At 35.4% G+C, this 25,612-nt stretch overlaps 1 protein-coding gene across 4 annotated transcripts in view; it reads right to left on the bottom strand.

Annotated features, from left to right (window-relative positions):
• Positions 1–25,612, bottom strand: part of Syt14 (synaptotagmin 14) — a 257,494-nt gene that overhangs the window by 224,040 nt on the left and 7,842 nt on the right. For 3 of the 4 annotated variants that reach the window (XM_058581951.1, XM_058581953.1, XM_058581954.1), the window contains exons 2-3: positions 22,632–22,679; positions 22,146–22,336 (exon numbers count right to left, since the gene is read on the bottom strand). In XM_058581951.1, the coding sequence (XP_058437934.1) occupies positions 22,146–22,212 (67 nt within the window). In that variant the 5' untranslated portion in view covers positions 22,213–22,336; positions 22,632–22,679. The remainder of the gene's footprint in view (positions 1–22,145; positions 22,337–22,631; positions 22,680–25,612) is intronic. The other variant, XM_058581952.1, reaches the window with a different exon arrangement.

Here is a 25,612-nt window from a genome sequence, read left to right as displayed (position 1 = left end):
CACTGAACTACAGCAAAGGGAAAGCTATCTACCCCCAGAATCAGAAAATCTGAAAACATTTTTTCATATATTTGTTGATTGATTGAAATATCCTCTTCTGAGAAGTTTGTGTTCAGGTCTTGGGGTGGGAGGGAAAAGGAGGGGGCAGGGGATTAGCAAGGATGGTGGAACATGATAGACATCATTATCCAAAGTACATGTATGAAGACATGAATTGGGTGTCAAAATACTTTATATACAGAGATATGAAAAACTGTGGTATATATGTGTAATAAAAAGTGTAATGCATTCCGCTGTCATTTTTTTAAGTCAATTTACAAAAAAGAAAATCTGAAAATAGTAAGGAAGTAAATGGAAGAACTATTATATTACAACAACAGAATTTTAAAAATTTTTTGACAGATAATTGTACATCTTTATTGGTTAGAATGTGATGGTTTTGGTACATTAATACACTGTGTTGATCAACTCAAGGTACTTAGGTTATTCACTGTCTCAAACAATGAGCATTTCTTTGTGATGAAAATATTCAAAATCTTCTCTTCTTGCTATTTTAAATTATACCATACAATACTGTGAATTATAATCACCCTCCCTGTAATAGAATACCAACACTTATTCCTTCTATCTGGCTTTGACTTTGTACCTGTTAGGCAATCTCCCCATCTCTCCCCCTCCCCTCCAGCTCTGGCCTCTGGTAACCACAATTCTTCTCACTAATTCTGAGCTCAGCTCTTTTAGCTTCTATGTATTAGAGAAATCATGTGGTACTGTTCTTTCTGTGCCTGTCTTATTTCATTTAATATTTGACCTTTAGTTTCATCCACGTTGCTGCAAATGACAGGACTTTTTGTGTCTGAATAATATTCAGACACTTTTTGTGTCTGAATAATATTTCACTGTGAATATATACCAGATTTCTTTTATCCATTCATCATTTGATGGGCACTTCAGTTGATTCTATATGTTAGCTATTGTGAATAGTCAGACAATAAATACAAAAGGACAGGTATCTCTTTGATATACTGATTTCACTTCCTTTGGATAAAAACCTAGTAATGGGAGTGCTATATCATATGCTAGTTCTATTTATAAATTCTTAAGGAATCTCCATATTGTTTTCCAGACTGGCTGTTTGAATTTATATTCCCACCAACAGTATATTAGAATAATTCTAGATTTTCCTTTTTAAACAGTCTTTCTGTGTTGTCCAGCCTGATCTAAAGCAATCCTCTCACCCTAGGCTCCCCAAGTAGCTGGAACTACAGGTGAGCACCACCACTCCCACCCTAGACATTTGTTTTGAATACTGGGGACTGAACCAAGGGGAGGAGTACTTTACTATAGGGCTACATTCCCAACCTTTTTTTCCCCCCAAAGACAGAGTCGCACTAAGTTGTGTAGGGCCTTGCTAAATTGTCGAGGCTGGTCTCAAACTTGTGATCCTCCTGCCTCAACCTCCCAAGATGCTGATATTACCACCTTGGACATTTTTTTTAAATATATTCAAACTAAATTTCTCATCTTTAGAAAAAGACCACATTATTCATTATATATTCCTTAGAACATAACAAATAAAGGGGAAGAATAGCATAGAATTATTATTTTATGTAATTTTTAGTACAGAAGTCACCACTTAAGCTTGGGGGATATGTTCCAGGATTCCCAGTGGACACCTAAAACACAGCTAGTACCCAAACATATATGTTCTATGTTTTTTCCTATACATAATACTGAAACTAACAATAGCTAATAATAAAAATAGAACAATTATAACAATATACTGTAATAAAACTGCCAGCATCTTTATTCTTGGTCTTTGGCGCCATTAAGTAAAATAAGAGCTCCCTGAACACAAGCACCACAATCCTGCAACAGTCAATCTGATAGCCAAAAAGGCTACTAAGTGACTAATGGGCAGGAAACGAATATAGCATGGATATGCTGGACAAATTGATGTTCACATCCTGGGTGAAATGGAGTGGGATGGTGTGAGAGTTCATCATGCTCCTCAGAACATATTATAATTTAAAACATGTTTATTTCTTGAATTTTCCATTTAATATTTTTGACCATGGTTGACCATAGGTAACTAAAATTTCAGAAAGCAAAACCACAAGCATCAGAGGACTACTGTACTTCACATTCTCTCTCTCTCTTTTTTTTTTAATGTTTACTTTTTTAGCTTTAGGTAGACACAATATCTTTATTTTACATTTACGTGATGCTGAGGATCGAACTCAGTGCCTCGTGCATGCTAGGCGAGCGCTCTAAAACCGAGCCACAGCCCCAGCCCCCACATTCTTTTTTAAATTTTTTTTTAATTGTAGTTGGACACAACAACTTTACTCTATTTATTTATTTATTTATTTTTATGTGGTGCTAGGGAAAGATCTCAGGGCCTGGCACATGCAAGGTGCACGCTCTACCGTTGAGCCAAACCCCAGCCCTGTACGCTTCACATTCTAATGTTAATCTAACACTAGAAAAATGTTTTTTATTGGACTTGCATAGAAATTGATTATGGAAGTCTACTTCTATGACAACATCCAAAGATTAGTGATCAGATTTTTCACACTAAGAATTACTCATTTGTTCAGAGATCAGCAGAGTGCTTCATATACCACTGTTTAAATGAATTACTGAAACATTTTAGAAGGCTCATGTTACCAATTCACTATTATTTCTCAAATCTTCAAAATCCTAAATGTCACATCATTCAAAAGCAAACAATGGAAATAATCAGAATATATCTTCTAGAATTTATACATATGGAGTACATTTGGCCCATCTCTAAGAGTCTCCAGGTTCTAAGACTGCCCCTATCTTCTTCAATAATAATAATGTATAATACCAATTCACTGGTACAAAGTGAATTACTTTATTTGAGCTCCACAGAAGCCTTGCTCTCAAGTATAGATGGCATTAATAATGCTATGGTTTCAATACTGAATGCGCTCTCCCCCGCCTCAAAAAAAAAATCCATTATGTTAAAGGTTTGGTACCTGAAGTGGTGTTTTTGGGAGAACAAACTAATTTTACAAGATGAGGCCAAAGTCACTGGGGACATGCCCTCACAAAGCATTGTGGGATCCACCTGTCTTCTCTCTCTGCTGCAAAGATGTGACCACTCCCTCTATTTGCACCACTGCCATGATGTGCCACCATCTGCCTTCACTAAAGGCCAGACCAATGGAGCTGCCCTGATCTTAAATGCTGAACTTTCAAATTGTGAGTTAAATAAACCTTTTGTCTTAAATTTCTTTCCTTAGGCATTTCATTGTGATAAGTCAAAACTAATAAAAATAGTGTCATCATTTTACATATATGGGGGAAATGAGATGCAAAGAATTTAGTGACTTATTCAGTTGCATACCATGAATAAAGCAAATTGGGGAAATTTAATCCATGTATCCTGAATTCCAGATTCATATAATGCAAAATTTATATGGCTTTCCTGTACTCTTTCTTCTAAATACTAGGGGAAAAAAAGGTACTTTAATATATTCTTTTACTCTCTCTATAATTAGAACAAAAGGTTTGAAGTCAAGTATGTACACTAAGAAAATATTCCTATCCTACTCCAGACCCCCAAAAGTCGGAATAGAATGCAACAACTTTACAAATTCTTACCCAATAGAGATAGCTAAAATACCACCAAAAGAGGGAAGGGCCCAGGTTATACTTGAAGAGGGAAGAGGAAGAAAGACAACATATTTATTTAACTGAAAAGGAGAATTTAAGAGTAAGGGCAGTAAAAGAAAAAAAAAAACTTACTGGATTTTCAATCGCCACAAAGCAATGGCAGCCAGTTCAGAGGGAAAAAAAACAACACAGAAATACTCCTCTACCTGTCATAAGCTTGGAAAGTTACCAGGTTTAACCTCTCCCCCAGCTCTATTAACTGCAGTCATTCTAGCTATTGTCTCCAAACTCTCTATGCTTGGTACTCTCCTACTTTATAATTGTATTATCCTAACACAATTGTGTATTAGAACTGAAACCATTAGGATTAGATGAATATAATTGTAAATTTAAAAAGAACTGGATGAATATAAAATACTATCTAGTTCAATCCCATAATCTGTTAACCTATCACTACCAAGCACAATTCTACATCAACAATATGAGAGCAAATCATTGCTCTTAGATAGCAATACTCACTCCAAGATGTTAACTCATGAAGTTTAAGTTATTATTTAGGATCACATTTGAAGAAAATTGTAAAGATCATTTAGACTAGTAAGGAGCAAAATGCCAAGAACCACAGGCGGTCAACTTAACTTCAGGACAGTCTTTGATTCAAATGAGAGGAAAGATTAGAAAAGTGATGTTATTCTTTTCCAGTTATGCCCAGATGTTGTTTATATTTGATGGCTTAAATAACTGACTTCCTTTTGGTGAAGGACAAAGTACAGCAGTTAATAAATCTGAACATCTACACATTTTCCTCATTGACTTAGTAAAGCCATGTTATTTTCAAAGTTAAAAAATATATATTTACTTTTCCTGAACCACAAAAACAAGTTTACCACTAATATCTTCGATTCTTTAGCCACTAAAAAGATTCTTTTACCTACAAGTTCCAAAACTGATTGTCTTCATACAGAAATAAAAGTTGATTTGTATAAACCAAGTAAACTAAATAATGCCATAAAGAAAGATTTAGTATACAGAAAATGCTAACAAGTGAGGACCATAAAGCAAGACTCTGCCATAAAACTAGAAACCACCTTCCAGCTGAGTACAATTTGAACATATAAGCACACATAAACATACACATCCAGATCTCTGATGATCATTACTTTAATTTGGGGTTCACAAAGACATAAAAGATGTATAAATATCAAAGGAAAAGAGTGTCAGGTGATGGAAACTTTTACCCAAAAAGAAGAGCCCACAAGATTAAAGTTATACAATATAAGCATCACTTTTTTATTGACTTGAAATAAATATACCATAAAATTCACCATTTATTTTATTTTTTGATAGGTACAGTGCATGTTTTATTAGACATTTTAATATTTTGTTTGGTTTTTTTGCCATGAATTTATTTTTTTTAATTAGTTACACATGACATTTTAACATTTTGAATTTGACAAACTCACTTAAATGGAAAAATGTTCTAAGAAATAATGTAAATGAATTCCAAGTAAAAAATAAAGAAATGAGATGTGATGGAACTTAACTATAAAGTAATGAGTGTTTACTAAAAAATTTTGAAAACTCAGAAAAGCCTCCTATAATCTTACCACTAAAATTACATTCCTCTGTCATTAAGTCATTTTTTTCTTTTTTTTTAATTAGTTACACATGACAGCAAAATACATTTCAACTCATTGTACACAAATGGAGCACAACTTCTCATTTCTCTGGATGTACACAATGCACAGTCATGCCACTTGTGCAATCATACATGTAACAAGTGAGGAAATAATGTTTAAAGAGCATAATTCAGTGACCTGTAGTATATTCATAGAGTTGTATGGACATCAACACTAACTTCACAACATTTTCATCACCTCTCTCAAAAAACCCCACACCCATTAGCCCTTGAGTAACTTCCTTCTCCTACTCTCCCAACCCTGACAACCACTAATCTAATTTCTGTCTCTATGTATTTATCTATTCTGGACATTTCATATGAGTGGAATTATTTAATATATGGCCTTTGTGTCTGGCTTCTTTCACTTAGCATGTTTTCAAGACTAATCCATGTTATAGTTTATACCAATATTTTATCCTTCTAATGGGTGAATAATATTTCATTATATAGATATGCCACATTTTATTTAATTCACTGATCAACTGATAAATACTTAGTCTGTTTCCACTTTGGGCCATTATGAATACTGCTGCTAAGAACATTCATGTATAAGCTTTTGTATAAACATGTTTTCAATTCTCTTGGGTACAGACCTATCAGTGTACTTACTAGGTTATATAGTAATTCTATGTTTAATTTTTTTAAATATTTCTGGTTCTTCAATGTTTTGTTTTCCAGATTTATTTTTTAATATTTATTCTTTATTTATATACAATACCTTTACTTTATTTATTTTTATATGATGCGGAAGATTGAACCCAGGGCCTCGAACGTGCTAGGTGAGCACTCTACCACTGAGCCACAACCCCAGCCCCTATGTTTAATTTTTTAAAGAATTTTCAAAATGTTTTCTAATGTAGCTGTACCATTTTACATTTCTAGTAGCAACATATAGGGGTTCCAATTTTTCTATTCTATGCCAACACTTGTTATTGTCCATTTTTAAGATTATCCTTAGACAAGCATTTATAGGATAATTACTCAGTATTCTTTAAGTTCTATTTTACTTATTTTTCCCTAGAAGCTGCCAAAAAAATACAACTGGAAAGTAATACATAAAACTGAAATTATCTGCATATGACTGTATACATAAAAAACTCAATATAAAGAAATATTCAAATGGCTTACTAATATGACTGATATATAAAAAAGTATTGCATTTATATTACCCTAATTCATTTATTATAGCAACAAAAAAATGATTTATCTAAACATAAACCAAAGATATGCAAGATCTTTTTTTTTTTTAACTTTTTTGTAGTTGTGGATGGACAGAATGCCTTTATTTTGTTTATTTTTATACGGTGCTTAGGATCAAATCCAGTGCCTCACACATGCTAGGCAAGTGCTCTGCCACTGAACTACAGCCCCAGCCTATGCAAGACCTTTACACAGAAATTTCCAAAACTTTATTGAAAGGCATTACACCAATGCCATGATATGTCATGTTGAAGAACAAGAACTCCAACAAGTACTCTAAAGACATTTATTATCTCTACAATGATCTAAAGATCCAATGCAATTCCCATTAAAATTTCAAATGTGGTGGGGATGTGGGAATGCAGCTCAATGGTAGAGCACTTGCCTAGCATGTGGACAGCCTTGGGTTCAATCACTAGTACTGGGAGGGGAAAAAAAAGATACACACACACACACACACACACACATATATATACTGGGCTCATATCTCAACCACATTAAAAAATCAATTCCAAAAGTATTAACAGAGCAAAAGGGGAAAAATATTAAGAAGTTAGACTAATATTAACGATTTTGTCTATTAACACACCGTAGATACTTCTGAGTATCTGAAGAAAAATGGAATCTGGGGGCTGGGGATATAGCTCAGTTGGGAGAGTGCCTGCCTTACATGCACAATGCCCTGGGTTCAATCCCTGGCACCACACACACACACAGGAATCTGCCTAACTCCATGCTTCAATATTTCCCCCCAAAATTGCATAAAACAAGAAGGGAAAAGTAAATCTACATAAAAATCATGTCCTCAGAATAGCTTGAAAACAATGTGGAAATATCAAAACAAATGTGACTAAAAACAGAAAACTTATCAAACTGTAGAGTGCAATCTCTCATGTTCCCATCTCATTCCAGCTCCACTTAAAGACTTTTTTTTTAACCAAGGAAAGAGAAAAACTGCAAGGAAGATGAACAGAGAAGATAGCAAAGGGGCATAAGGCTGCTCTGAAGCTACTACTAGAAGATGAGACCAAGCCAAACTTGAAAGTGTTAACACCAAAAAGAGCAGATCAGAGCACAGAGGAAGCTGAAAGCATAGGTAAGCTAAAGGGGCAAGTGTGACATAAAGAAGTAGTTGGGCAGATTTTGTAACTCATTGCTTGTGGAAAAGAAACAGGTAAGAAAGAAGACCCTTCAGCAACTGGATATTACATAAAGGGAAAATGGGAAATGGTCCTTCAGGACAAAACAGTCACAAAGCCAAAGGATTCACAACTCTGCCCCACCAAAATAAAATACAATGAAAACCTCGAGTATGTTTTTATACTAACCTCCCTTTCTACCTAACCTCAAAACTCTCTCCCTAAAACCATACCTTTAATCTGTGCAACTACATCTACAGACAATTTACCCATTTGATCACCATTAACATATATGGAACATATAAGACAATGCAAAAGTAGGCAGGCATTTTATGTTAGGGTAGATTAACTGATATTGGCAGAATATAGCTTACTGTACTTCTTGGGCTCACTGGCTCCCAGCCTGTTTGAAGTTAGATGTAGATACGTGACTGAATTATTGACATGGGATATGAATCTGAAGCAATGTCCAAGCCTTAGTGCATAAGAATCTCCTACGCACAATCCTAATTTCCCTTTCTTTCCTCTGCACTCCCTACATCTTGATGAAGATGGACACAGTCATCTTCAAAGCTACACACAAAAAATGTCAAGAGTCACAAGATGGAAAGAACCTGAATCCTTGCATCACTGCAGAAAGAATGCCCTGTGACCATTCGGAATACCTAACTCAAACTTAATGGAAATACGGCAGAAACTGCTCTCCTTTTGGAATCATTTGTTTGAGGTTTGCCTGGTATAGCAGTTAACAGTAATTTAATAATACAATATGCTGACTAATCATTTCCTAGGGAAACAAAACAGGCTAATTTAAGGATATAGGCCATGGAAAAGGTATATTTTAGTATGCACAGAAAGGTGGCAGCAAAAACAAAATCTGAATGACAGACAAATCGGCATGCCTTCTAAACCCTGACTAATGAAGAGCTGAGGTGAAAGTAGATAGGAAAGGATATTTTAAGAGGAAACAGGAAATTATACAAAACAAGAAATATACTTCTGGTCTAATATATCTTTGCTACTAATAATATTTCATCATAAAAATGTAATTTCTGAAAACTGGCTTAACCAACATTGAAATACAACCATACTAGAAAAATGAGATATGAAGAAATGCATGTGAGAATAAAACAATATTTTGTTATTAAAACTATTATAGTTTTCTTATTAATTACTGTGACTGATAGGTTTAACTCAAATCAACTGTTATGCCTTTATGTGTTTTAACTAGTTTAAATCTCACAACAACACATATGAAAGATAAAACTGTTATTTCATTCCATAAATGAGGACAGTCAGGTACATAAGGGCTAAGTAACCTGCCCAAGGACACACAGTTACTAAGTAACCAGAAAGACAGCATCCGAGTCTAGGAAGACTGACTCTAAATCCACACCTCTAAACACTATGCTAATCTACAAGAGCAAAACCTTAATCTACCACAACAGGAAATCAAAAGATTTAAATATTTTCAAAAATCAAGAAATCACAGGGAAACTTTAGAATATGAAGGTAAACAGGAAGAAGGGAAAAAAAGGACAACTAAAAAAAGTCAAAAGTCTTTGTCCCTGAGGAGTAGGACTGTTGCGGAGAATGAAAGGGTTAAGGAAATGCTCTCATTCATATAAGAAGTATTGCTTTGATTAAAAAATCAGAGCTTTTATTTTTAAAGAAAAGAGAAAATTAGGACACATGTTACATCTGTCATAGTTTTGTTTAGATGTGCTGTAGTTTCACTTTTAAAAGTGGATCTAACAAAAGCTAACACCTCATCAAGTTCATGGTCTAATAGGATATTTTGGGTAAAATTTACTATACCATTTCTACTCTCTCACTCCATAGATCAGACCTTGTTACCTTGCTTTTTCTCTAATCATCAAAACCTCAACCTTGAAAGGAACCACTATAATAAAATCAACTGAGAATATATATTGATGCAAATGCTTCTAATTAACAGTCATTGGAAAATCACTTATTCCTAGCACAAAGCAAGGCAAGCAATAATTGTTCTTCTGTATTAATCTAAAGATAATAAAAGCATTAAGTTAATAAACTACGTGCTTTCAAAAAGAATGAAACTAGACCCATCTCTCTCACCCTGCACAAAAATCAACTCAAAATGAATCAAAAGACTTAGGAATTAGACCAGCAATACACAAATCCTAGAAAAAAACGTAGGCTTAACACTCCAGCATATAGGCACAGGCAACAACTTTCTCAATAGGACCCCTAAAACTCAGGAAATAATGCCAACATTGAATAAATCAGATGGCATCAAATTAAAAATATTCTGCACAGCAAAGGAAACAATTAGGAATGTGAAGAGAGAACCCACAGAATGGAGAAAATCTTTGTTAGCTACTCTACTGACAGAGGTTTAAGATCTAGAATATATAGAGAGCTCAAAAAACTTAATGCCCCCAAAAGTCAAATAACCCAATTAACAAATGGACAAATTAATTAAACAGACACTTCCCTAAAGAAGAAATACAAATGGTCAACATGAAAAAATGTCCAAAATCATTAGCAATTAGGGAAATCCAAATCAAAACTACACAGATTCCATCTCATACCAGTCAGAACGGCATCATCAAAAATACAAATAATGGGCTGGGGTTGTAGCTCAGTGGTAGAGCACTTGCCTCACACATGTGAGGTACTCGGTTAAATCTCCACACCACATAAAAGTAAATAAAATAAAGACATTGTATCTATAAAAAAAATTTAAAAACAATACAAATAATAATACAAAATAATAATAAATGCTGGAGAACATGTGGAGGAAAAGGAACACTCTTACACTATTAGTGTAGGATTGTAAACTAATACAAATACTATGGAAATCAGTATGAAGGTTCCTCAAAAAATCTAGGAATGGACTGACCATATGATCCAGCATACCACTTCTCAGTATTCTGAAGAATTAAAGTCATCATATTATAGAGATACATGCATATGCATGTTAATAGCACCACAGTTCACAACAGCCAAAGTATGGAACTAGCCTGGGTGTCCATCAATAGATGAATGGATAAAGAAAATGTGGTATATATACCAAATGGGTTTTTAATTAAGCTATAAAGAAAAATTAAATAATGGCATTTGCAGGAAAATGGATGGAACAAAGATGATTATGTCATGAGAATTAAGCCAAACTCAGAAGGTCAAGGGTCTCATTATGTGGAAGCTAGAAGGGAAAAAGGAAAAGAAAGGTTGGGGTGGGGGATCTCATGAAAATCAAAAGGAGTTCAGTAGAGAAAAAGGACAAGGGGGTGGGAGAAGGGGAAGAAGGCAGGGAGTGCTGATGAGTGATACTGGCCAAATTACGTTGTTTTAGCATATGCAACGACTTTTTTTTTTTAATTTTTTATTGTTGGCTGTTCAAAACATTACATAGTTCTTGATATATCATATTTCACACTTTGATTCAAGTGGGTTATGAGCTCCCATTTTTACCCCTTATACAGATTGCAGAATTACATCAGTTACACATCCATTGATTTACATATTGCCATACTAGTGTCTGTTGTGTTCTGCTGCCTTTCCTATCCTCTACTATCCCCCCTCCCCTCCGTCCCCTCCCCTCTTCTCTCTCTGCCCCCTCTACTGACATTCATTTGTCCCCCTTGTATTATTTTTCCCTTTCCCCTCACTTCCTCTTGTATGTACTTTTGTATAACTCTGAGGGTCTCCTTCCATTTCCATGCAATTTCCCTTCTCTCTCCCTTTCCCTCCCACCTCTCATCCCTGTTTAATGTTAATCTTCTTCTCGCGCTCTTCGATCCTACTCTGTTCTTAGTTACTCTCCTTATATCAAAGAAGACATTTGGCATTTGTTTTTTAGGGATTGGCTTGCTTCACTTAGCATAATCTGCTCTAGTGCCATCCATTTCCCTGTAAATTCTATGATTTGGTCATTTTTTAATGCAGAGTAATACTCCATTGTGTATAAATGCCACATTTTTTTTTATCCATTCATCTATTGAAGGGCATCTAGGTTGGTTCCACAGTCTTGCTATTGTGAATTGTGCTGCTATGAACATCGATGTAGCAGTGTCCCTGTAGCACGATCTTTTTAGGTCTTTAGGGAATAGACCGAGAAGGGGAATAGCTGGGTCAAATGGTGGCTCCATTCCCAGCTTTCCAAGAAATCTCCATACTGCTTTCCAAATTGGCTGCACCAATTTGCAGTCCCACCAGCAATGTACAAGTGTACCCTTTTCCCCACATCCTCGCCAGCACTTGTTGTTGTTTGACTTCATAATGGCTGCCAATCTCACTGGAGTGAGATGGTATCTTAGGGTGGTTTTGATTTGCATTTCTCTGACTGCTAGAGATGGTGAGCATTTTTTCATGTACTTGTTGATTGATTGTATGTCCTCCTCTGAGAAGTGTCTGTTCAGGTCCTTGGCCCATTTGTTGATTGGGTTGTTTGTTCTCTTATTGTCTAATTTTTTGAGTTCTTTGTATACTCTGGATATTAGGGCTCTATCTGAAGTGTGAGGAGTAAGATTTGTTCCCAGGATGTAGGCTCTCTATTTACCTCTCTTATTGTTTCTTTTGCTGAGAAAAAACTTTTTAGTATGAGTAAGTCCCATTTGTTGATTCTAGTTATTAACTTTTGTGCTATGGGTGTCCTATTGAGGAATTTGGAGCCCGACCCCACAGTATGTAGATCGTAGCCAACTTTTTCTTCTATCAGACAGCATGTCTCTGATTTGATATCAAGCTCCTTGATCCATTTTGAATTAACTTTTGTGCATGGTGAAAGAAAGGGATTCAGTTTCATTTTGTTGCATATGGATTTCCAGTTTTCCCAGCACCATTTGTTGAAGATGCTATCCTTCCTCCATTGCATGCTTTTAGCCCCTTTATCAAATATAAGGTAGTTGTAGTTTTGTGGATTGGTTTCTGTGTCCTCTATTCTGTACCATTGGTTCACCCGCCTGATTTGGTACCAGTACCATGCTGTTTTTGTTACTATTGCTCTGTAGTATAGTTTGAAGTCTGGTATCGCTATACCGTCTGATTCACACTTCCTGCTTAGAGTTGTTTTTGCTATTCTGGGTCGTTTATTTTTCCATATGAATTTCATGATTGCTTTCTCTATTTTTACAAGAAATGCCGTTGGGATTTTGATTGGCATTGCATTAAACCTATAGAGAACTTTTGGTAATATCGCCATTTTGATGATATTAGTTCTGCCTATCCATGAACAGGGTATATTTTTCCATCTTCTAAGATCTTCTTCTATTTCTCTCTTTAGGGTTCTGTAGTTTTCATTGTATAGGTCTTTCACCTCTTTTGTTAGGTTGATTCCCAAGTATTTTATTTTTTTTGAAGATATTGTGAATGGAGTGGTTTTCCTCATTTCCATTTCAGAGGATTTGTCGCTGATATACAGGAATGCCTTTGATTTATGCATGTTGATTTTATATCCTGCCACTTTGCTGAATTCATTTATTAGCTCTAATAGTTTCTTTGTAGACCCTTTTGGGTCTGCTAGGTATAGAATCATGTCATCTGCAAATAGTGATAATTTAAGTTCTTCTTTTCCTATTTTGATGCCTTTAATTTCTTTCGTCTGTCTAATTGCTCTGGCCAGTGTTTCGAGAACTATGTTGAACAGAAGTGGTGAGAGAGGGCATCCCTGTCTTGTTCCAAATTTTAGAGGGAATGCCTTCAATTTTTCTCCATTCAGAATGATGCTAGCCTGAGGCTTAGCATAGATTGCTTTTACAATATTGAGGTATGTTCCTGTTATCCCTAGTTTTTCTAAAGTTTTGAACATAAAGGGATGCTGTACTTTGTCGAATGCTTTTTCCGCATCTATCGAGATGATCATATGGTTCTTATTTTTAAGTCTATTGATGTGGTGAATAACATTTATTGATTTCCGTATATGGAACCAGCCTTGCATCCCAGGGATGAATCCTACTTGATCATGGTGCACAATTTTTTTGATATGTTTTTGTATCCGATTCGCCAGAATTTTACTGAGGATTTTTGCATGTAGGTTCATTAGAGATATTGGTCTGTAGTTTTCTTTCTTTGAAGTGTCTTTGTCTGGTTTAGGTATCAGGGTGATGTTGGCCTCGTAGAATGAATTTGGAAGTTCTCCCTCTTTTTCTATTTCCTGAAGTAGCTTGAAAAGTATTGGTATTAGTTCCTCTTTAAAGGTTTTGTAAAACTCTGCTGTATACCCATCCGGTCCTGGGCTTTTCTTAGTTGGTAGTCTTTGGATGGTTTCTTCTATTTCCTCAATTGATATTGGTCTGTTTAGGTTGTCTATATCCTCCTGACTCAATCTGGGCAGATCATATGACTTAAGAAATTTATCGATGCCTTCACTATCTTCTAATTTATTGGAGTATAAGGATTCAAAATAATTTTTGATTATCTTCTGTATATCTGAAGTGTCTGTTGTGATATTGCCTTTTTCATCCCGTATGCTAGTAATTTGAGTTCTCTCTCTTCTTCTCTTCGCTAGCATGGCTAAGGGTCTGTCGATTTTGTTTATTTTTTCAAAGAACCAACTTTTAGTTTTGTCAATTTTTTCAATTGTTTCTTTTGTTTCGATTTCATTAATTTCAGCTCTGATTTTAATTATTTCTTGCCTTCTACTTCTTTTGCTGTTGTTTTGCTCTTCTTTTTCTAGGATTTTGAGATGAAGTATGAGATCATTTATTTGTTGGTTTTTTCTTTTTTTAAGGAATGAACTCCAAGCAATGAATTTTCCTCTTAGAACTGCTTTCAATGTGTCCCATAGATTCCGATATGTTGTGTCTGGATTTTCATTAATCTCTAAGAATTTTTTAATTTCCTCCTTGATGTCTTCTATAATCCATTGATCATTCAGTAACCTATTGTTCATTCTCCAAGTGATGTATGCTTTTTCCTTCCTTCTTTTATCGTTGATTTTCAGTTCCATTCCATTATGATCAGATAAGATGCATGGTATTATCTCTACTCCTTTGTATTGTCTAAGAGTTTCCCTGTGACATAATATATGGTCTATTTTTGAGAAGGATCCATGTGCTGCTGAGAAAAAAAGTGTAACTGCTTGATGTTGGGTGGTATATTCTATATATGTCAATTAAGTCTAGGTTATTAATTGTGTTATTGAGTTCTATAGTTTCCTTATTCAACTTTTGTTTGGAAGATCTGTCCAGTGGCGAGAGAGGTGTGTTGAAGTCTCCCATGATTATTGTATGGTGGTCTATTAGACTCTTGAACTTGAGAAGAGTTTGTTTGATGAACATAGCTGCACCATTGTTTGGGGCATATATATTTATGATTGTTATGTCTTGTTGGTGTATGGTTCCCTTAAGCAGTATGTAGTGTCCCTCTTTATCCCTTTTGATTAACTTTGGCTTGAAATCTATTTTATTTGATATGAGTATGGACACTCCTGCTTGTTTCCGAAGTCCATATGAGTGATATGATTTTTCCCAACCTTTCACCTTCAGCCTATGTATGTGTTTTCCTATCAAATGCGTCTCCTGTAGGCAGCATATTGTTGGGTCTTGTTTTGTGATCCATTCTACTAGCCTGTGTCTCTTAATTGGTGAGTTTAAGCCATTAACATTTAGGGTTATTATTGAGATATGGGTTGTTCTTCCAGCCGTATTTGTTTATTTATGTTACTAAACATGGTTTGTTTTCCTCTTTGATTATTTTTCCCCCCTTTACTGTCCTACCTCCCACTGTTGGTTTTCATTGTTATTTTCCATTTCCTCTTCCTGTAATGTTTTGCCAAGGATGTTTTGAAGAGATGGTTTTCTAGCTGCAAATTCTTTTAACTTTTGTTTATCGTGGAAGGTTTTAATTTCATCTTCCATCCTGAAGCTTAATTTCTCTGGAAACACAATTCTTGGTTGGAACCCATTTTCTTTCAGTGTTTGAAATATGTTATTCCAGGATCTTCTAGCTTTCAGAGTCTGTGTTGAAAGATCAGCTGTTACCCTGATTGGCTTACCCCTAAATGTGATCTGCTTCCTTTCTCTTGTAGCTTTTAAAATTCTCTCCTTATTCTGTATGTTGGGCATCTTCATTATAATGTGTCTAGTTGTGGGTCTCTTATGATTTTGCACATTCGGCGTCCTGTAGGCTTCTAGGATTTGGGATTCTGTCTCATTCTTCAAGTCTGGGGAGTTTTCTCGTATTATTTCATTGAATAGATTGCGCATTCCTTTGGTTTGAAACTCTGTCCCTTCCTGTATCCCAATGACTCTTAAATTTGGTCTCTTGATGTTATCCCATATTTCTTGGATGTTCTGCTCATGGTTTCTTAACAGTCTTGCTGAGCTGTCTATGTTCTTTTCAAGTTGAAATACTTTATCTTCATTATCTGATGTTCTATCTTCTAAGTGTTCTACTCTGCTGGTAGTATTCTCCATTGAGTTTATAAGTTGGTTTATTGCTTCCTGCATTTCTAGGATTTCTGTTTGTTTGTTTTTTATAACCTCTATCTCCCTGTATAGTTGATCTTTTGCTTCTTGGATTTGTTTATGTAATTCATTTTTGAAGTGATCTTTCATTGTCTGATTTTGCTGTCTGATGTCTTCCTTGAGACTCCAGATCATCTGAAGCATGTATATCCTGAATTCTTTATCTGACATTCCATCTGCTGCAGCTATTACCTCTTCTAAAGTTGAGTTGACCTGCATTGCTTGTGGTCCTTTCTTTCCTTGTCTCTTCATACTGTTCGCGTTCCTTTCTACTTGGTGAAACTGTTGTGCTATTGAATTTTCCCCCTATATATTTATATTGGTCTTGTATAGTTGCAAAGTCTCCCTCGCAGGCGCGGGCGGCGGCTCTGCCCCTCCTCCAATTGGGGCAATGTGCCTACCACGCCGGCAGGCCACTGGGCCTGCTCTGCCGGTCGGTAGCAGGTCCGCCTACCTTGCAGGCGCGGGCGGCGGCTCTGTCCCTCTGCGGGCCGCTAGGCTTGTTCTGTCGGTGGTCGCAGTTCTGCCTACTTTGCAGGCGCAGGCAGCGGCACTGCCCCTCTGCAGGCCTCTGGGGCTGTTCTGCCAGTGGGTCGCAGGTCCGCCTACCTTGCAGGCGCGGGGGACGGGGCGGCTCTACCCTTCCTCAGGCCACTGGGCCTGTTCTGTTGGTTGCAGGTCTGGCCTGTTCTGATGGTGGTCACAGTTCTGTCTACCTTGAAGGCGCGGGGGGAGGGGGCGGCTCTGCCTCTCAGCAGGCCGCTGCTCCTCTTCTGCCGGTGGGTCGCAGGCCCACCTACCTTGCAGGAGTGATTGGAAGCTCTGTCCCGCCGTGGGCCACTGGGCCTTTTCTGTCGGTGGTCACAGTTCCGCCTACCTGGCAGGCGCGGGGGGTGGGGGGCGGCTCTGCCCCTCAGCAGGCCGCTGGGCCTGCTCTGTGGGTGGTCACAGTTCCCTCTACCTTGCCGGCGCAGGGGGAGGGGGCGGCTCTGCCTCTCAGCAGGCCGCTGCTCCTCTTCTGCCGGTGGGTCGCAGGCCCGCCTCCATGTACGACTATGTAACAACAAATCCCACCATTATGTACAACTACACTGTGCCAATAAAAAGATGCTCTTCTCAAAAAAATAACACCTACTTTATAGAGTGACTAAGTAAATAAAGTGAAGAAAGTATGTAAAAACTCTAGTAAATGTTCATTAAATGTGAGCTTATATTATTTTGATAAACTACTTTCAAAGACAGGAACATGAATAATTTTTATATATAAATCCATATTTCATGTCAATGCTGTACTTGGCCATCCCCTCTTTTCTACCTATGCTAAATTGCAGGGTAATCTCAACAAGTACCATGGCTTTAAATACCAAATACCCAAAGTTTCTATCTAAATTCCAGATTTAGATATCCAAATGTCTTCCATACATCTTCAATTAATGTTTGGTAAGCATCTCAAACTCAACATATCTAAAATGAAACACCTGATTTCTATTCACTATCACCCTGCCCCATCAGCTCTTACTCAGTCTATCTACTTTATTCAATAGCACCACTATTTGGAAGTGCTGCCAAAATCTAAGAGTCTTCCTTGCTTTTCTGCACATTAATCTATTTTCAAATTTCATCAGGTCTACCTATAAAATACATCCTAAATCCAAATACTTCTCAATGACTAACACGCCTAAACTTCTTCTATAGTTTCCCAAGGGTCTCTTTATTTTCAACTCTATACTGGTCATGTTTGAGCAGCACTATTAGGTATTGGGGTTACTCCTCTGCTTAAAACCTTCTTCTAGCATCTCATCATGTTTAAGATTAAGTACAAACCCCTTACCATGGCCTGAAAATCCATACAGAATCTGGATACCACCTACCTCTCCTACTAACCTACCTATCCACCTCTCTTAATTTGTGAGTTTCCCTAGGCTTATTCTTTACTTCTTCAGCCATAATTATTTCAGCTCCTTGGACATGCAAAGTCTTGTTCCCACCTCAGGGCCTTTGCATGCATTTCTCTCTTCTCTAACTATGACCTTCTCCTGATCTATGTTCTCCCTTCTTCTCATCATGTAGAATCAGCCTAAGAAGAAGCCTTACCTGCCTATTCTGTCTGAAGGCTCTGATACTGACACACATACACTCTCTATCATACATACACACAAACACACACAACATCATCATTGTATTCTATGTCTTCACAGCATTTAGCTATCTAAAATTAATTTGTTTGTTTATTATCTATTTCCCTTCAGCCCAAACATTATAAACTACATATGAGCAAGAAAGTTTTCTTACTGAATATGATATCCCATACAGTGCCCAACACTTAACTATTTTCTAAAGAAATTAAATATAGGGCTGGGGCTGTAGCTCAGTGGCAGAGCGCTTGCCTAGCATGCATAAGGCACTGGGTTCAATCCTCAGCACCACATAAAAATAAAGGCATTCTGTCCATCTACAACTACAAAAATATTTTTTTAAAAAAAGAAATAAAATATACAAGAATACAAAGACACAAAAAAGAAAATTAAGAGGAGAAATTCATCCCCTACCTTCATAACCAATAAACATTTTATGGGCTTTTGATACCTGGCTACATTGGTATGGACCACTAAAACTGCTATCTGGCACTGCTACACATAACAATTGAACCTAGAAACCCCTACTACCCATTCCAAGAAACAATAAAGTTACCAGAAGACACAATAAAGTGGTCACAGATGCCAATTTTTAAAAAAAGAAAAGAAAAGCCAACCCCCACTACAACTCTAAGATCTTGGATTTATATGTTGTTGAGAAAGGGATGGAAAGGTTCCAGTTTCACAGTCCCAGTAAGAACTAGTTACTAATATGACATTTCTCTTCATATTTTGGATTCCTCTATTCATCCCAAGTCAAAAAAAAGTTAAGAACAGCCAAGGGGGCTTGGGTCTCCTCTATGCTTAGGAGAAAAAAAAATATATGGACAAGGCAAAATAACTCAGGCAAAACTATAAAACAGGTACAGTCTGACTTCAGTGTTCTATAAATAGTCTGCCCTTGACATCTCAAATCTGCTTAATCTGTACACTCTCCAAGACGGTTCTACTTCCACTTTTCACCCACTTGTCCAGCCCCCTTCCCCACAGATATCACATTGTCTTGGATATCATGCCTTAGTTTTCTGCTTTCCACTGTGAAAGTGAAACAATCTGATATACTGTGATAATGTATTTAAATGAGAATGCCAGAGGACCTTTCCCTTCCCAGGTAATATATATTCTGAAATGAACCTCTAAAAATTAGATAGATTCTAATTTAGCAAATGCCAAAAGGGGAGAAACCCTGGAACACTTATGCGAGACATTTCAGAAGAAGCAGGTTCTTCTGGTGTCCTTCAAATAATACCAAGCACATTTGTATACTCTATATACTGAGCTTGAAGGACAGTCAACCTCATTTACAAGAGAAAATTTAAATGACATTAAACTATAATTTTTATTTGCCAGATTAACAGCAGCAACAGCAATAAAAATGTAAAAGTCTAAGACACTCTGAAAGAACTTTTGAGTTTATATAACTTTTTTTAAGATGCTGATGGACCTTTTATTCATTTATTTATATGCAGTGCTGAGAATCGAACCCAGTGCCTCACACATGCTAGGCAAACGCTCTACCACTGAGCACAACCCCAGTCCCAAGTTCATAAAACTTTTGATGGGAAAGTAAAATGATACAATCCATGAGGTGAGGAACTTTGCAATTTCTAATACAATTATATAGTAATTCTCCTTGAACCTAGCAATCTTATTTTTCAGAATCTAACTAAAAACAGACCTCCATTATTATTTATGAACAAAGGTATTCACTGTGACATTATTTTAATAGCAAAAATTTGAAAACATGGCAATTTCCATTAATGGGAAATTAAGTGAATGATGATATGTGATATATGATATGTTCACATACTAGAGAAGAATGCAGAGAAAAAAAAATAAGATCTCATCCTTTTGGTATGAATTTAATTCTAGGATACAGGCTTTAAAATAATCCAGATACAAAATAATAATATATAATATGCCACCTTTTGTAGAAAGGAAAAGAACTAAGAATATGTGTATCAGAAAACAGTGGTCTAGGCAAAAGAAAATAAAAGACTCAGACTGTAATGACAGCAGCAGAATGGGAAAAAAAGAGTATGGATTCAAAATACATTTTGCAGGTAGAACTGACAAAACTTGCTAATAAATGTAGGAAATAAAAGAATGAGAGAAATATAGGAAGATTCTTAAGTTAGAACTTAAGCAACTGAGTAGACAGTGCTATTAATTACCCGAGATGAGGAAGCCTGAAGAAGGTAGAGGTTCATGTTAGAAAATCAAGACTTGCATTTTAGACATGTTAAGTTGTTATTCTAACAGACATCCAGTAAGAAATTTCAAGTAAGTAGTTTGATAAAAGAAGACGAGTTCAAAGACAGTCCACAGCTGGATTTATAAATTCACAGAGCATTCAAAACAGTAAAACTAGATAAAATCAAAAGAGGGAAAAGATGGAAAAATGAAATAAGTCAAGGACCAAATCTTGGTATATTCCATAGTTACAGGTCTAACAGAGGGAGAAGCCAGCAAAGGAGACAAAAAAGAAATAGCCAAATATGTTTTTAAAAAATGAGTGTAATATCAGAAATATCATTAAAACAATTAAAATAATTCTACTCTATATAACTTTCATATTCTGTAATTTATAAAAGTCCAGCTTAAACTATAAAAGTTTTAGCCCTCAGTCTTAATTCTAGAAATATTTAAATACTTATGCAACATCCAATACATTAAATTCCAAGGAAATACATATAAACAGAGATTCAGACACTTTTCCATGACATGGCTACAATATGAATAATTTTTTCTAAAATTTTTATCATAGAATTAAAATTCTACAGAAAAATTGAAGTACGTCAAGAGTAAACTGATATAGAAAAATGTGGACAACATACAGAGATGTGGGCAAAGCATATTCTGACAACTACCTGGCCAGGAATAGAGACAGCAATAAAGAATAGCAAAAGTGTATAATGAAATAATTACTTTTATATTCTATGTTCTCCACTGTAGCTTTCTGCTTCCACTGTAGCCATGAGAAACCCTCTTCATATTTTAGTTTCCTTCCTTCTAGTGATCTCTATTCTTTCTCGATTCTCTCTTCACCTCACTATAGCTTTAACAGCTTTTGATAACAATCTGTATAGCAGCTTCTTTTGCTGTCCCATCAAATAAAAAGTCTTATTTAGTGGGATGAGGCAATAACTAAAAAAATATTTAAACATTTATAGTAACTCCAGAGTAAAACATTAGAATATAAGACTAAAAATGTTTACACAGGGGGAAAAAAAACAACAACAATGTACCAATTTGTCCTCCTTCCTCCATTTTAGGTAAGAAGTACAAATCCACATAAGAACTGACTTCCATTTCCTCCTTGGAGATACCAGACGAAAGGTACAGATAAGCTACATGCTAATAAAGGAAGATTGTTTTTAAATAAAAAGGAACTGCAGACAGTGATACACAGATAAATTACATGACCATGTCAATAATAGCCACATCAATTCACCTAAGAAAGACTAAACATTTTTTTCAACTCTAAAAAAGCTAAGATTTTTCAGAGCTGTCAAAGACTTGCTGAGAATAGACTGACATTTCCCTGACATGCCAATCACATTCATGTATCACTGACACTAACACTGCTCCAAACCTCTTGCAGGTAAAATATTAGGGTGAGGTTAGATGCTAGCTGACCAGACTCAAGAAAATCAGGTGAATTTTCAAGAGATGCAAGAAAAAGAAAGCACTCCAAGTTTTAAAAGAGATAAGAGTAGTAAATTTATAAGAATTTATTTCCCTGGCCTCCCCAAGTCTATCTATTCCTTTCTTCATACCATTTCACAGATTTGTGATTACTTCTACAGAATTGTGGGGACCCCCAATGTTCTCCTGATTCTTTCAAATCTGGAGAACACCTGATTCCTCGCATTCCACCTAATAACTGAATTACCTTTCCTGGGGCCACCTTGTTGAACCACCCAGTTGTCTAAGGAAGCATAGACAGTTGTTCGTGTCATAGGATGTTGTGGTCTTTGATATATTCCCGATTTGAATTTCAACCAACTCCTCACATCTCTCTGATGGGGCACAGTAATAGAACAGAAGTCAATGGGAGATCAGCATGCACTCAGATTCCAGATTCTGAAAGGGAACAAAAATCAAACCCTCCATTCTTTGCCTCTTCACCATGTCTAAAAATCAATATGCTAGAAACCAGGCTTTATCAGTCCATCAAAACTAAATATAAAGCAGCAACTCTCAAGAGCCACATAGTAATCAACATGTACTTTATGTACAATTAAATCTATAATACAAATAACATTAATGTTTATTAAATGTTATGTCTTATAAATCCAAATTGTCTGCCATCTCATAAAAATTTATTGTACACTGTGTTTATTTAGTATTTAAATATCTTTACTGAGCATTGACTTACCTTTTCTAATACAAATAAGTTCATGTACTCCACAGGTTCTCTCTCCACCTATTTAAAAAAAAAAAATATATGAGGCATTAAAACACAGAAAATAGCCTGAGCTTGAATGTTACCAAAAACCACTTTAAATTAGCACCTAGAAATGATCTTGGAAAAAAAATCCCTAATTCTTCTCTTTAAACTTAACTAAATTAATGTGATAACCTGGTTCTCAGAATTTTTTCTAAACAACCCAAAAATTAAGGCTTTATGAAGTTTTGCAATGAAGACACTTCATTCGAGCATGATATTTTGAACAGCAAGCCTCTCAAGAGCAGAAATCACATCACCACTTCCCAAACCCTCTTCATATCAGTATGCACCCAAGTTACCATAAAACAAGGCAAGAAAGAATTTGGCCAGCATTCCAAGAGTCTCTTTATGTACCTCCATAGGTACAACCCTATTCCCCAGAAGTAACCACACTCCTGAGTACTAACAATACATCTTACTTAGTTTTATCTGTTTATAAAATTTATATAAATGGAATCATTTAGCAGTCATTTTTGAGTCTTGCTTCTATCAATATTTGTAACATTAATCCATTTTATTACTTGTGGCTGTGATTCATTCCGTTTCATCACTGTGTAAAATTCCACTGTATATATACATATATGTACACACATCTGAGTATATTTATACATACATGAACTTCAATGCATACATATTTAGATTAACTTGAGATTGGGTTGGTTATAAAAAAATTTGCTATCAACCTTGTTTTATTCTAATTGCTATAATCCTTTTTAACTTGTGTTAAAAACAAGTTATTATATTATTGAAAATTGCTAAGGGAGTAGGGGCTGGAGTTGTGGCTCAGTGGTAGAGCATTCATATAGCACGTTCGAGGTCCTGGGTTCGATCCACAGCATCACATATAAATAAATAAAATAAAGGTACTGTGTCCAACTACAACTAAAAAATAAACATTTAAAAGAAAGAAAGAAAATTGCTAAGGGAGTAGATTCCAAATGTTCTCATCACAAAAAATAATGAGTAGGTGATGTGACACATAAGTTAATTGGCTCAATTAAATTATTCCACTAATACATGTATTAAATCATCACATTATACCCATAAATATGTACTGATTATTCTAATTTAAAAGTAATTTTATTAGTTACTATGTAAATACATATTTGCTTCACATAAAAACATAATGCCACCAATTTAATGTAGGCTCAATAAAATTTTGTATTGTTCTGTATATGTATGACTGAATCATTATACTGTGAATTACTTTTAAACTTTATATAATCAAAGCAAAATAATTGAATTATTTAATTCATTATAAAAGCTTATTATGAAAGTTCAGTTATAAGAAATAGGAATATCTTACAGAAATTATATGAGAAATTAAATACTACTTTATCCACTAACGAAAAAAGTAGGTCATCTGAGAAGCAAGCTAATAAGCTAGAAAACAGTATTTCTATCACTAAAGTAGGTTAGACCTACAGTCTAACTTGGTTGCAACAATAAGCCATTGTTTCCTTCTTCTCAGCAATGTAGACTAATCACTATCAGAAACACTGAGAGCAAGAAAAAGTACATAATGTTAAGCCATGTTATAAAAGAATTATTATTCAGCAAATTCCCAGGGTAAAATACAGTATTAGCTGGAAAATTACCAATGAGCAAACACAGATAATTTGCTGAAGGGCTAGAATGAAATACAACTATAAAAACATATCTTTAAATTGAGGAGACACCAATCAATTAAGTCGATACTTATCAAATTATAACATATTTTCAAGACATTAGAAGAATCAAGTAATAACAATAATGCAATAAAAACTGAGGCCCATGATGTTTTCTTAGGTTACTTAGAAATATTTCTTCTATGTGGTCATTAATGTATATTCTCTAGAAGCTAACATTCGTAACTTAGTTTGAGTTATGTATTTTATCCATGTAACCAGGCTGCAATTTTTTTTTTTTTTAGGGGCACTCAACCACTGAGCCACATTCCCAGCCCTATTTTGTATTTTACTTAGAGACAGAGTCTTGCTAAGTTGCTTAGCACCTTGCTTTTCCTTTGAACTCATGATCCTCCTGCCTCAGACTCCCGAGCCACTGGGATTACAGGCATGCAACACCAGGCTCAGCAAGGCTGCAATTTTTAACATGTGTAATTAAAACTAGGCTCTCCCACATATTTAATATAAATTGGTTAGGTTTTACTATCAATCTTAAATATAACAGCATAGTTTTTACAAAGCTTAGTATTAACAAATGAAAGCTAACTTCCTTTTATAAGTATTCAACTTATCTATATTTAAAAACCTCACAAATTCAAAAAAGCTGGTCAAATAATTACTATATTTGCCAAAGTACTCATGAGAATCACACAACCAATATAACAAGAAACGGAACTCAAAAATAAAGTTGTCTAACTTGTTATTTTAAAGTATAAAATGACTAACCCAGACACTAAAGGTAACTAATTATCAATAAAATTTTTCAAACATTATGTTTAATATAATCAAGAAATAAAAACTGATTTTTCTTCATTTTATGAAAAAATAAAATTATGAATTGTTTTCTAATCTTCTAAGGCAATTTAAATAGAAATGAATTTTGCAAAAACTTTTTTACAGGTAATATTAACATTGCTTTTGAAATAACAATCTAAGCAACATAAAAATGAGCAATAAAAAATGACAAGCTTTGTCAGTTACCATCTTTTCCCTCAGGCAAATCCATGTAGGAGCATAATGTAACCTGGCATAGTCCCCTTATAATTGGGGGGAAATAAGAAGAAACAGATGTGCACGGATGTGTACAAATACATATTTTTTCCACATTTACAAAGGAGAATGTGTAGAAATGTTACAATCCCATCAAAATAGATCCAGGAGACCCTGTGTCTAAATAAAATAGTAAAAAGGGGTGGGGATGTGTGGCTCAGTGGTTAAGCACCTCAGGTTCAATCCCTGGTA

This window comes from Marmota monax, unplaced genomic scaffold, assembly GCF_021218885.2.
Source record: "Marmota monax isolate L192 unplaced genomic scaffold, Marmota_monax_Labrador192_F-V1.1 WCK01_AAM20220418_F8-fsc00105, whole genome shotgun sequence".
Classification (NCBI taxonomy): domain Eukaryota; kingdom Metazoa; phylum Chordata; class Mammalia; order Rodentia; family Sciuridae; genus Marmota; species Marmota monax.
The sequence above is the reverse complement of the archived record's forward strand: the minus strand, read 5'-3'. Positions and strand labels throughout refer to the sequence as shown.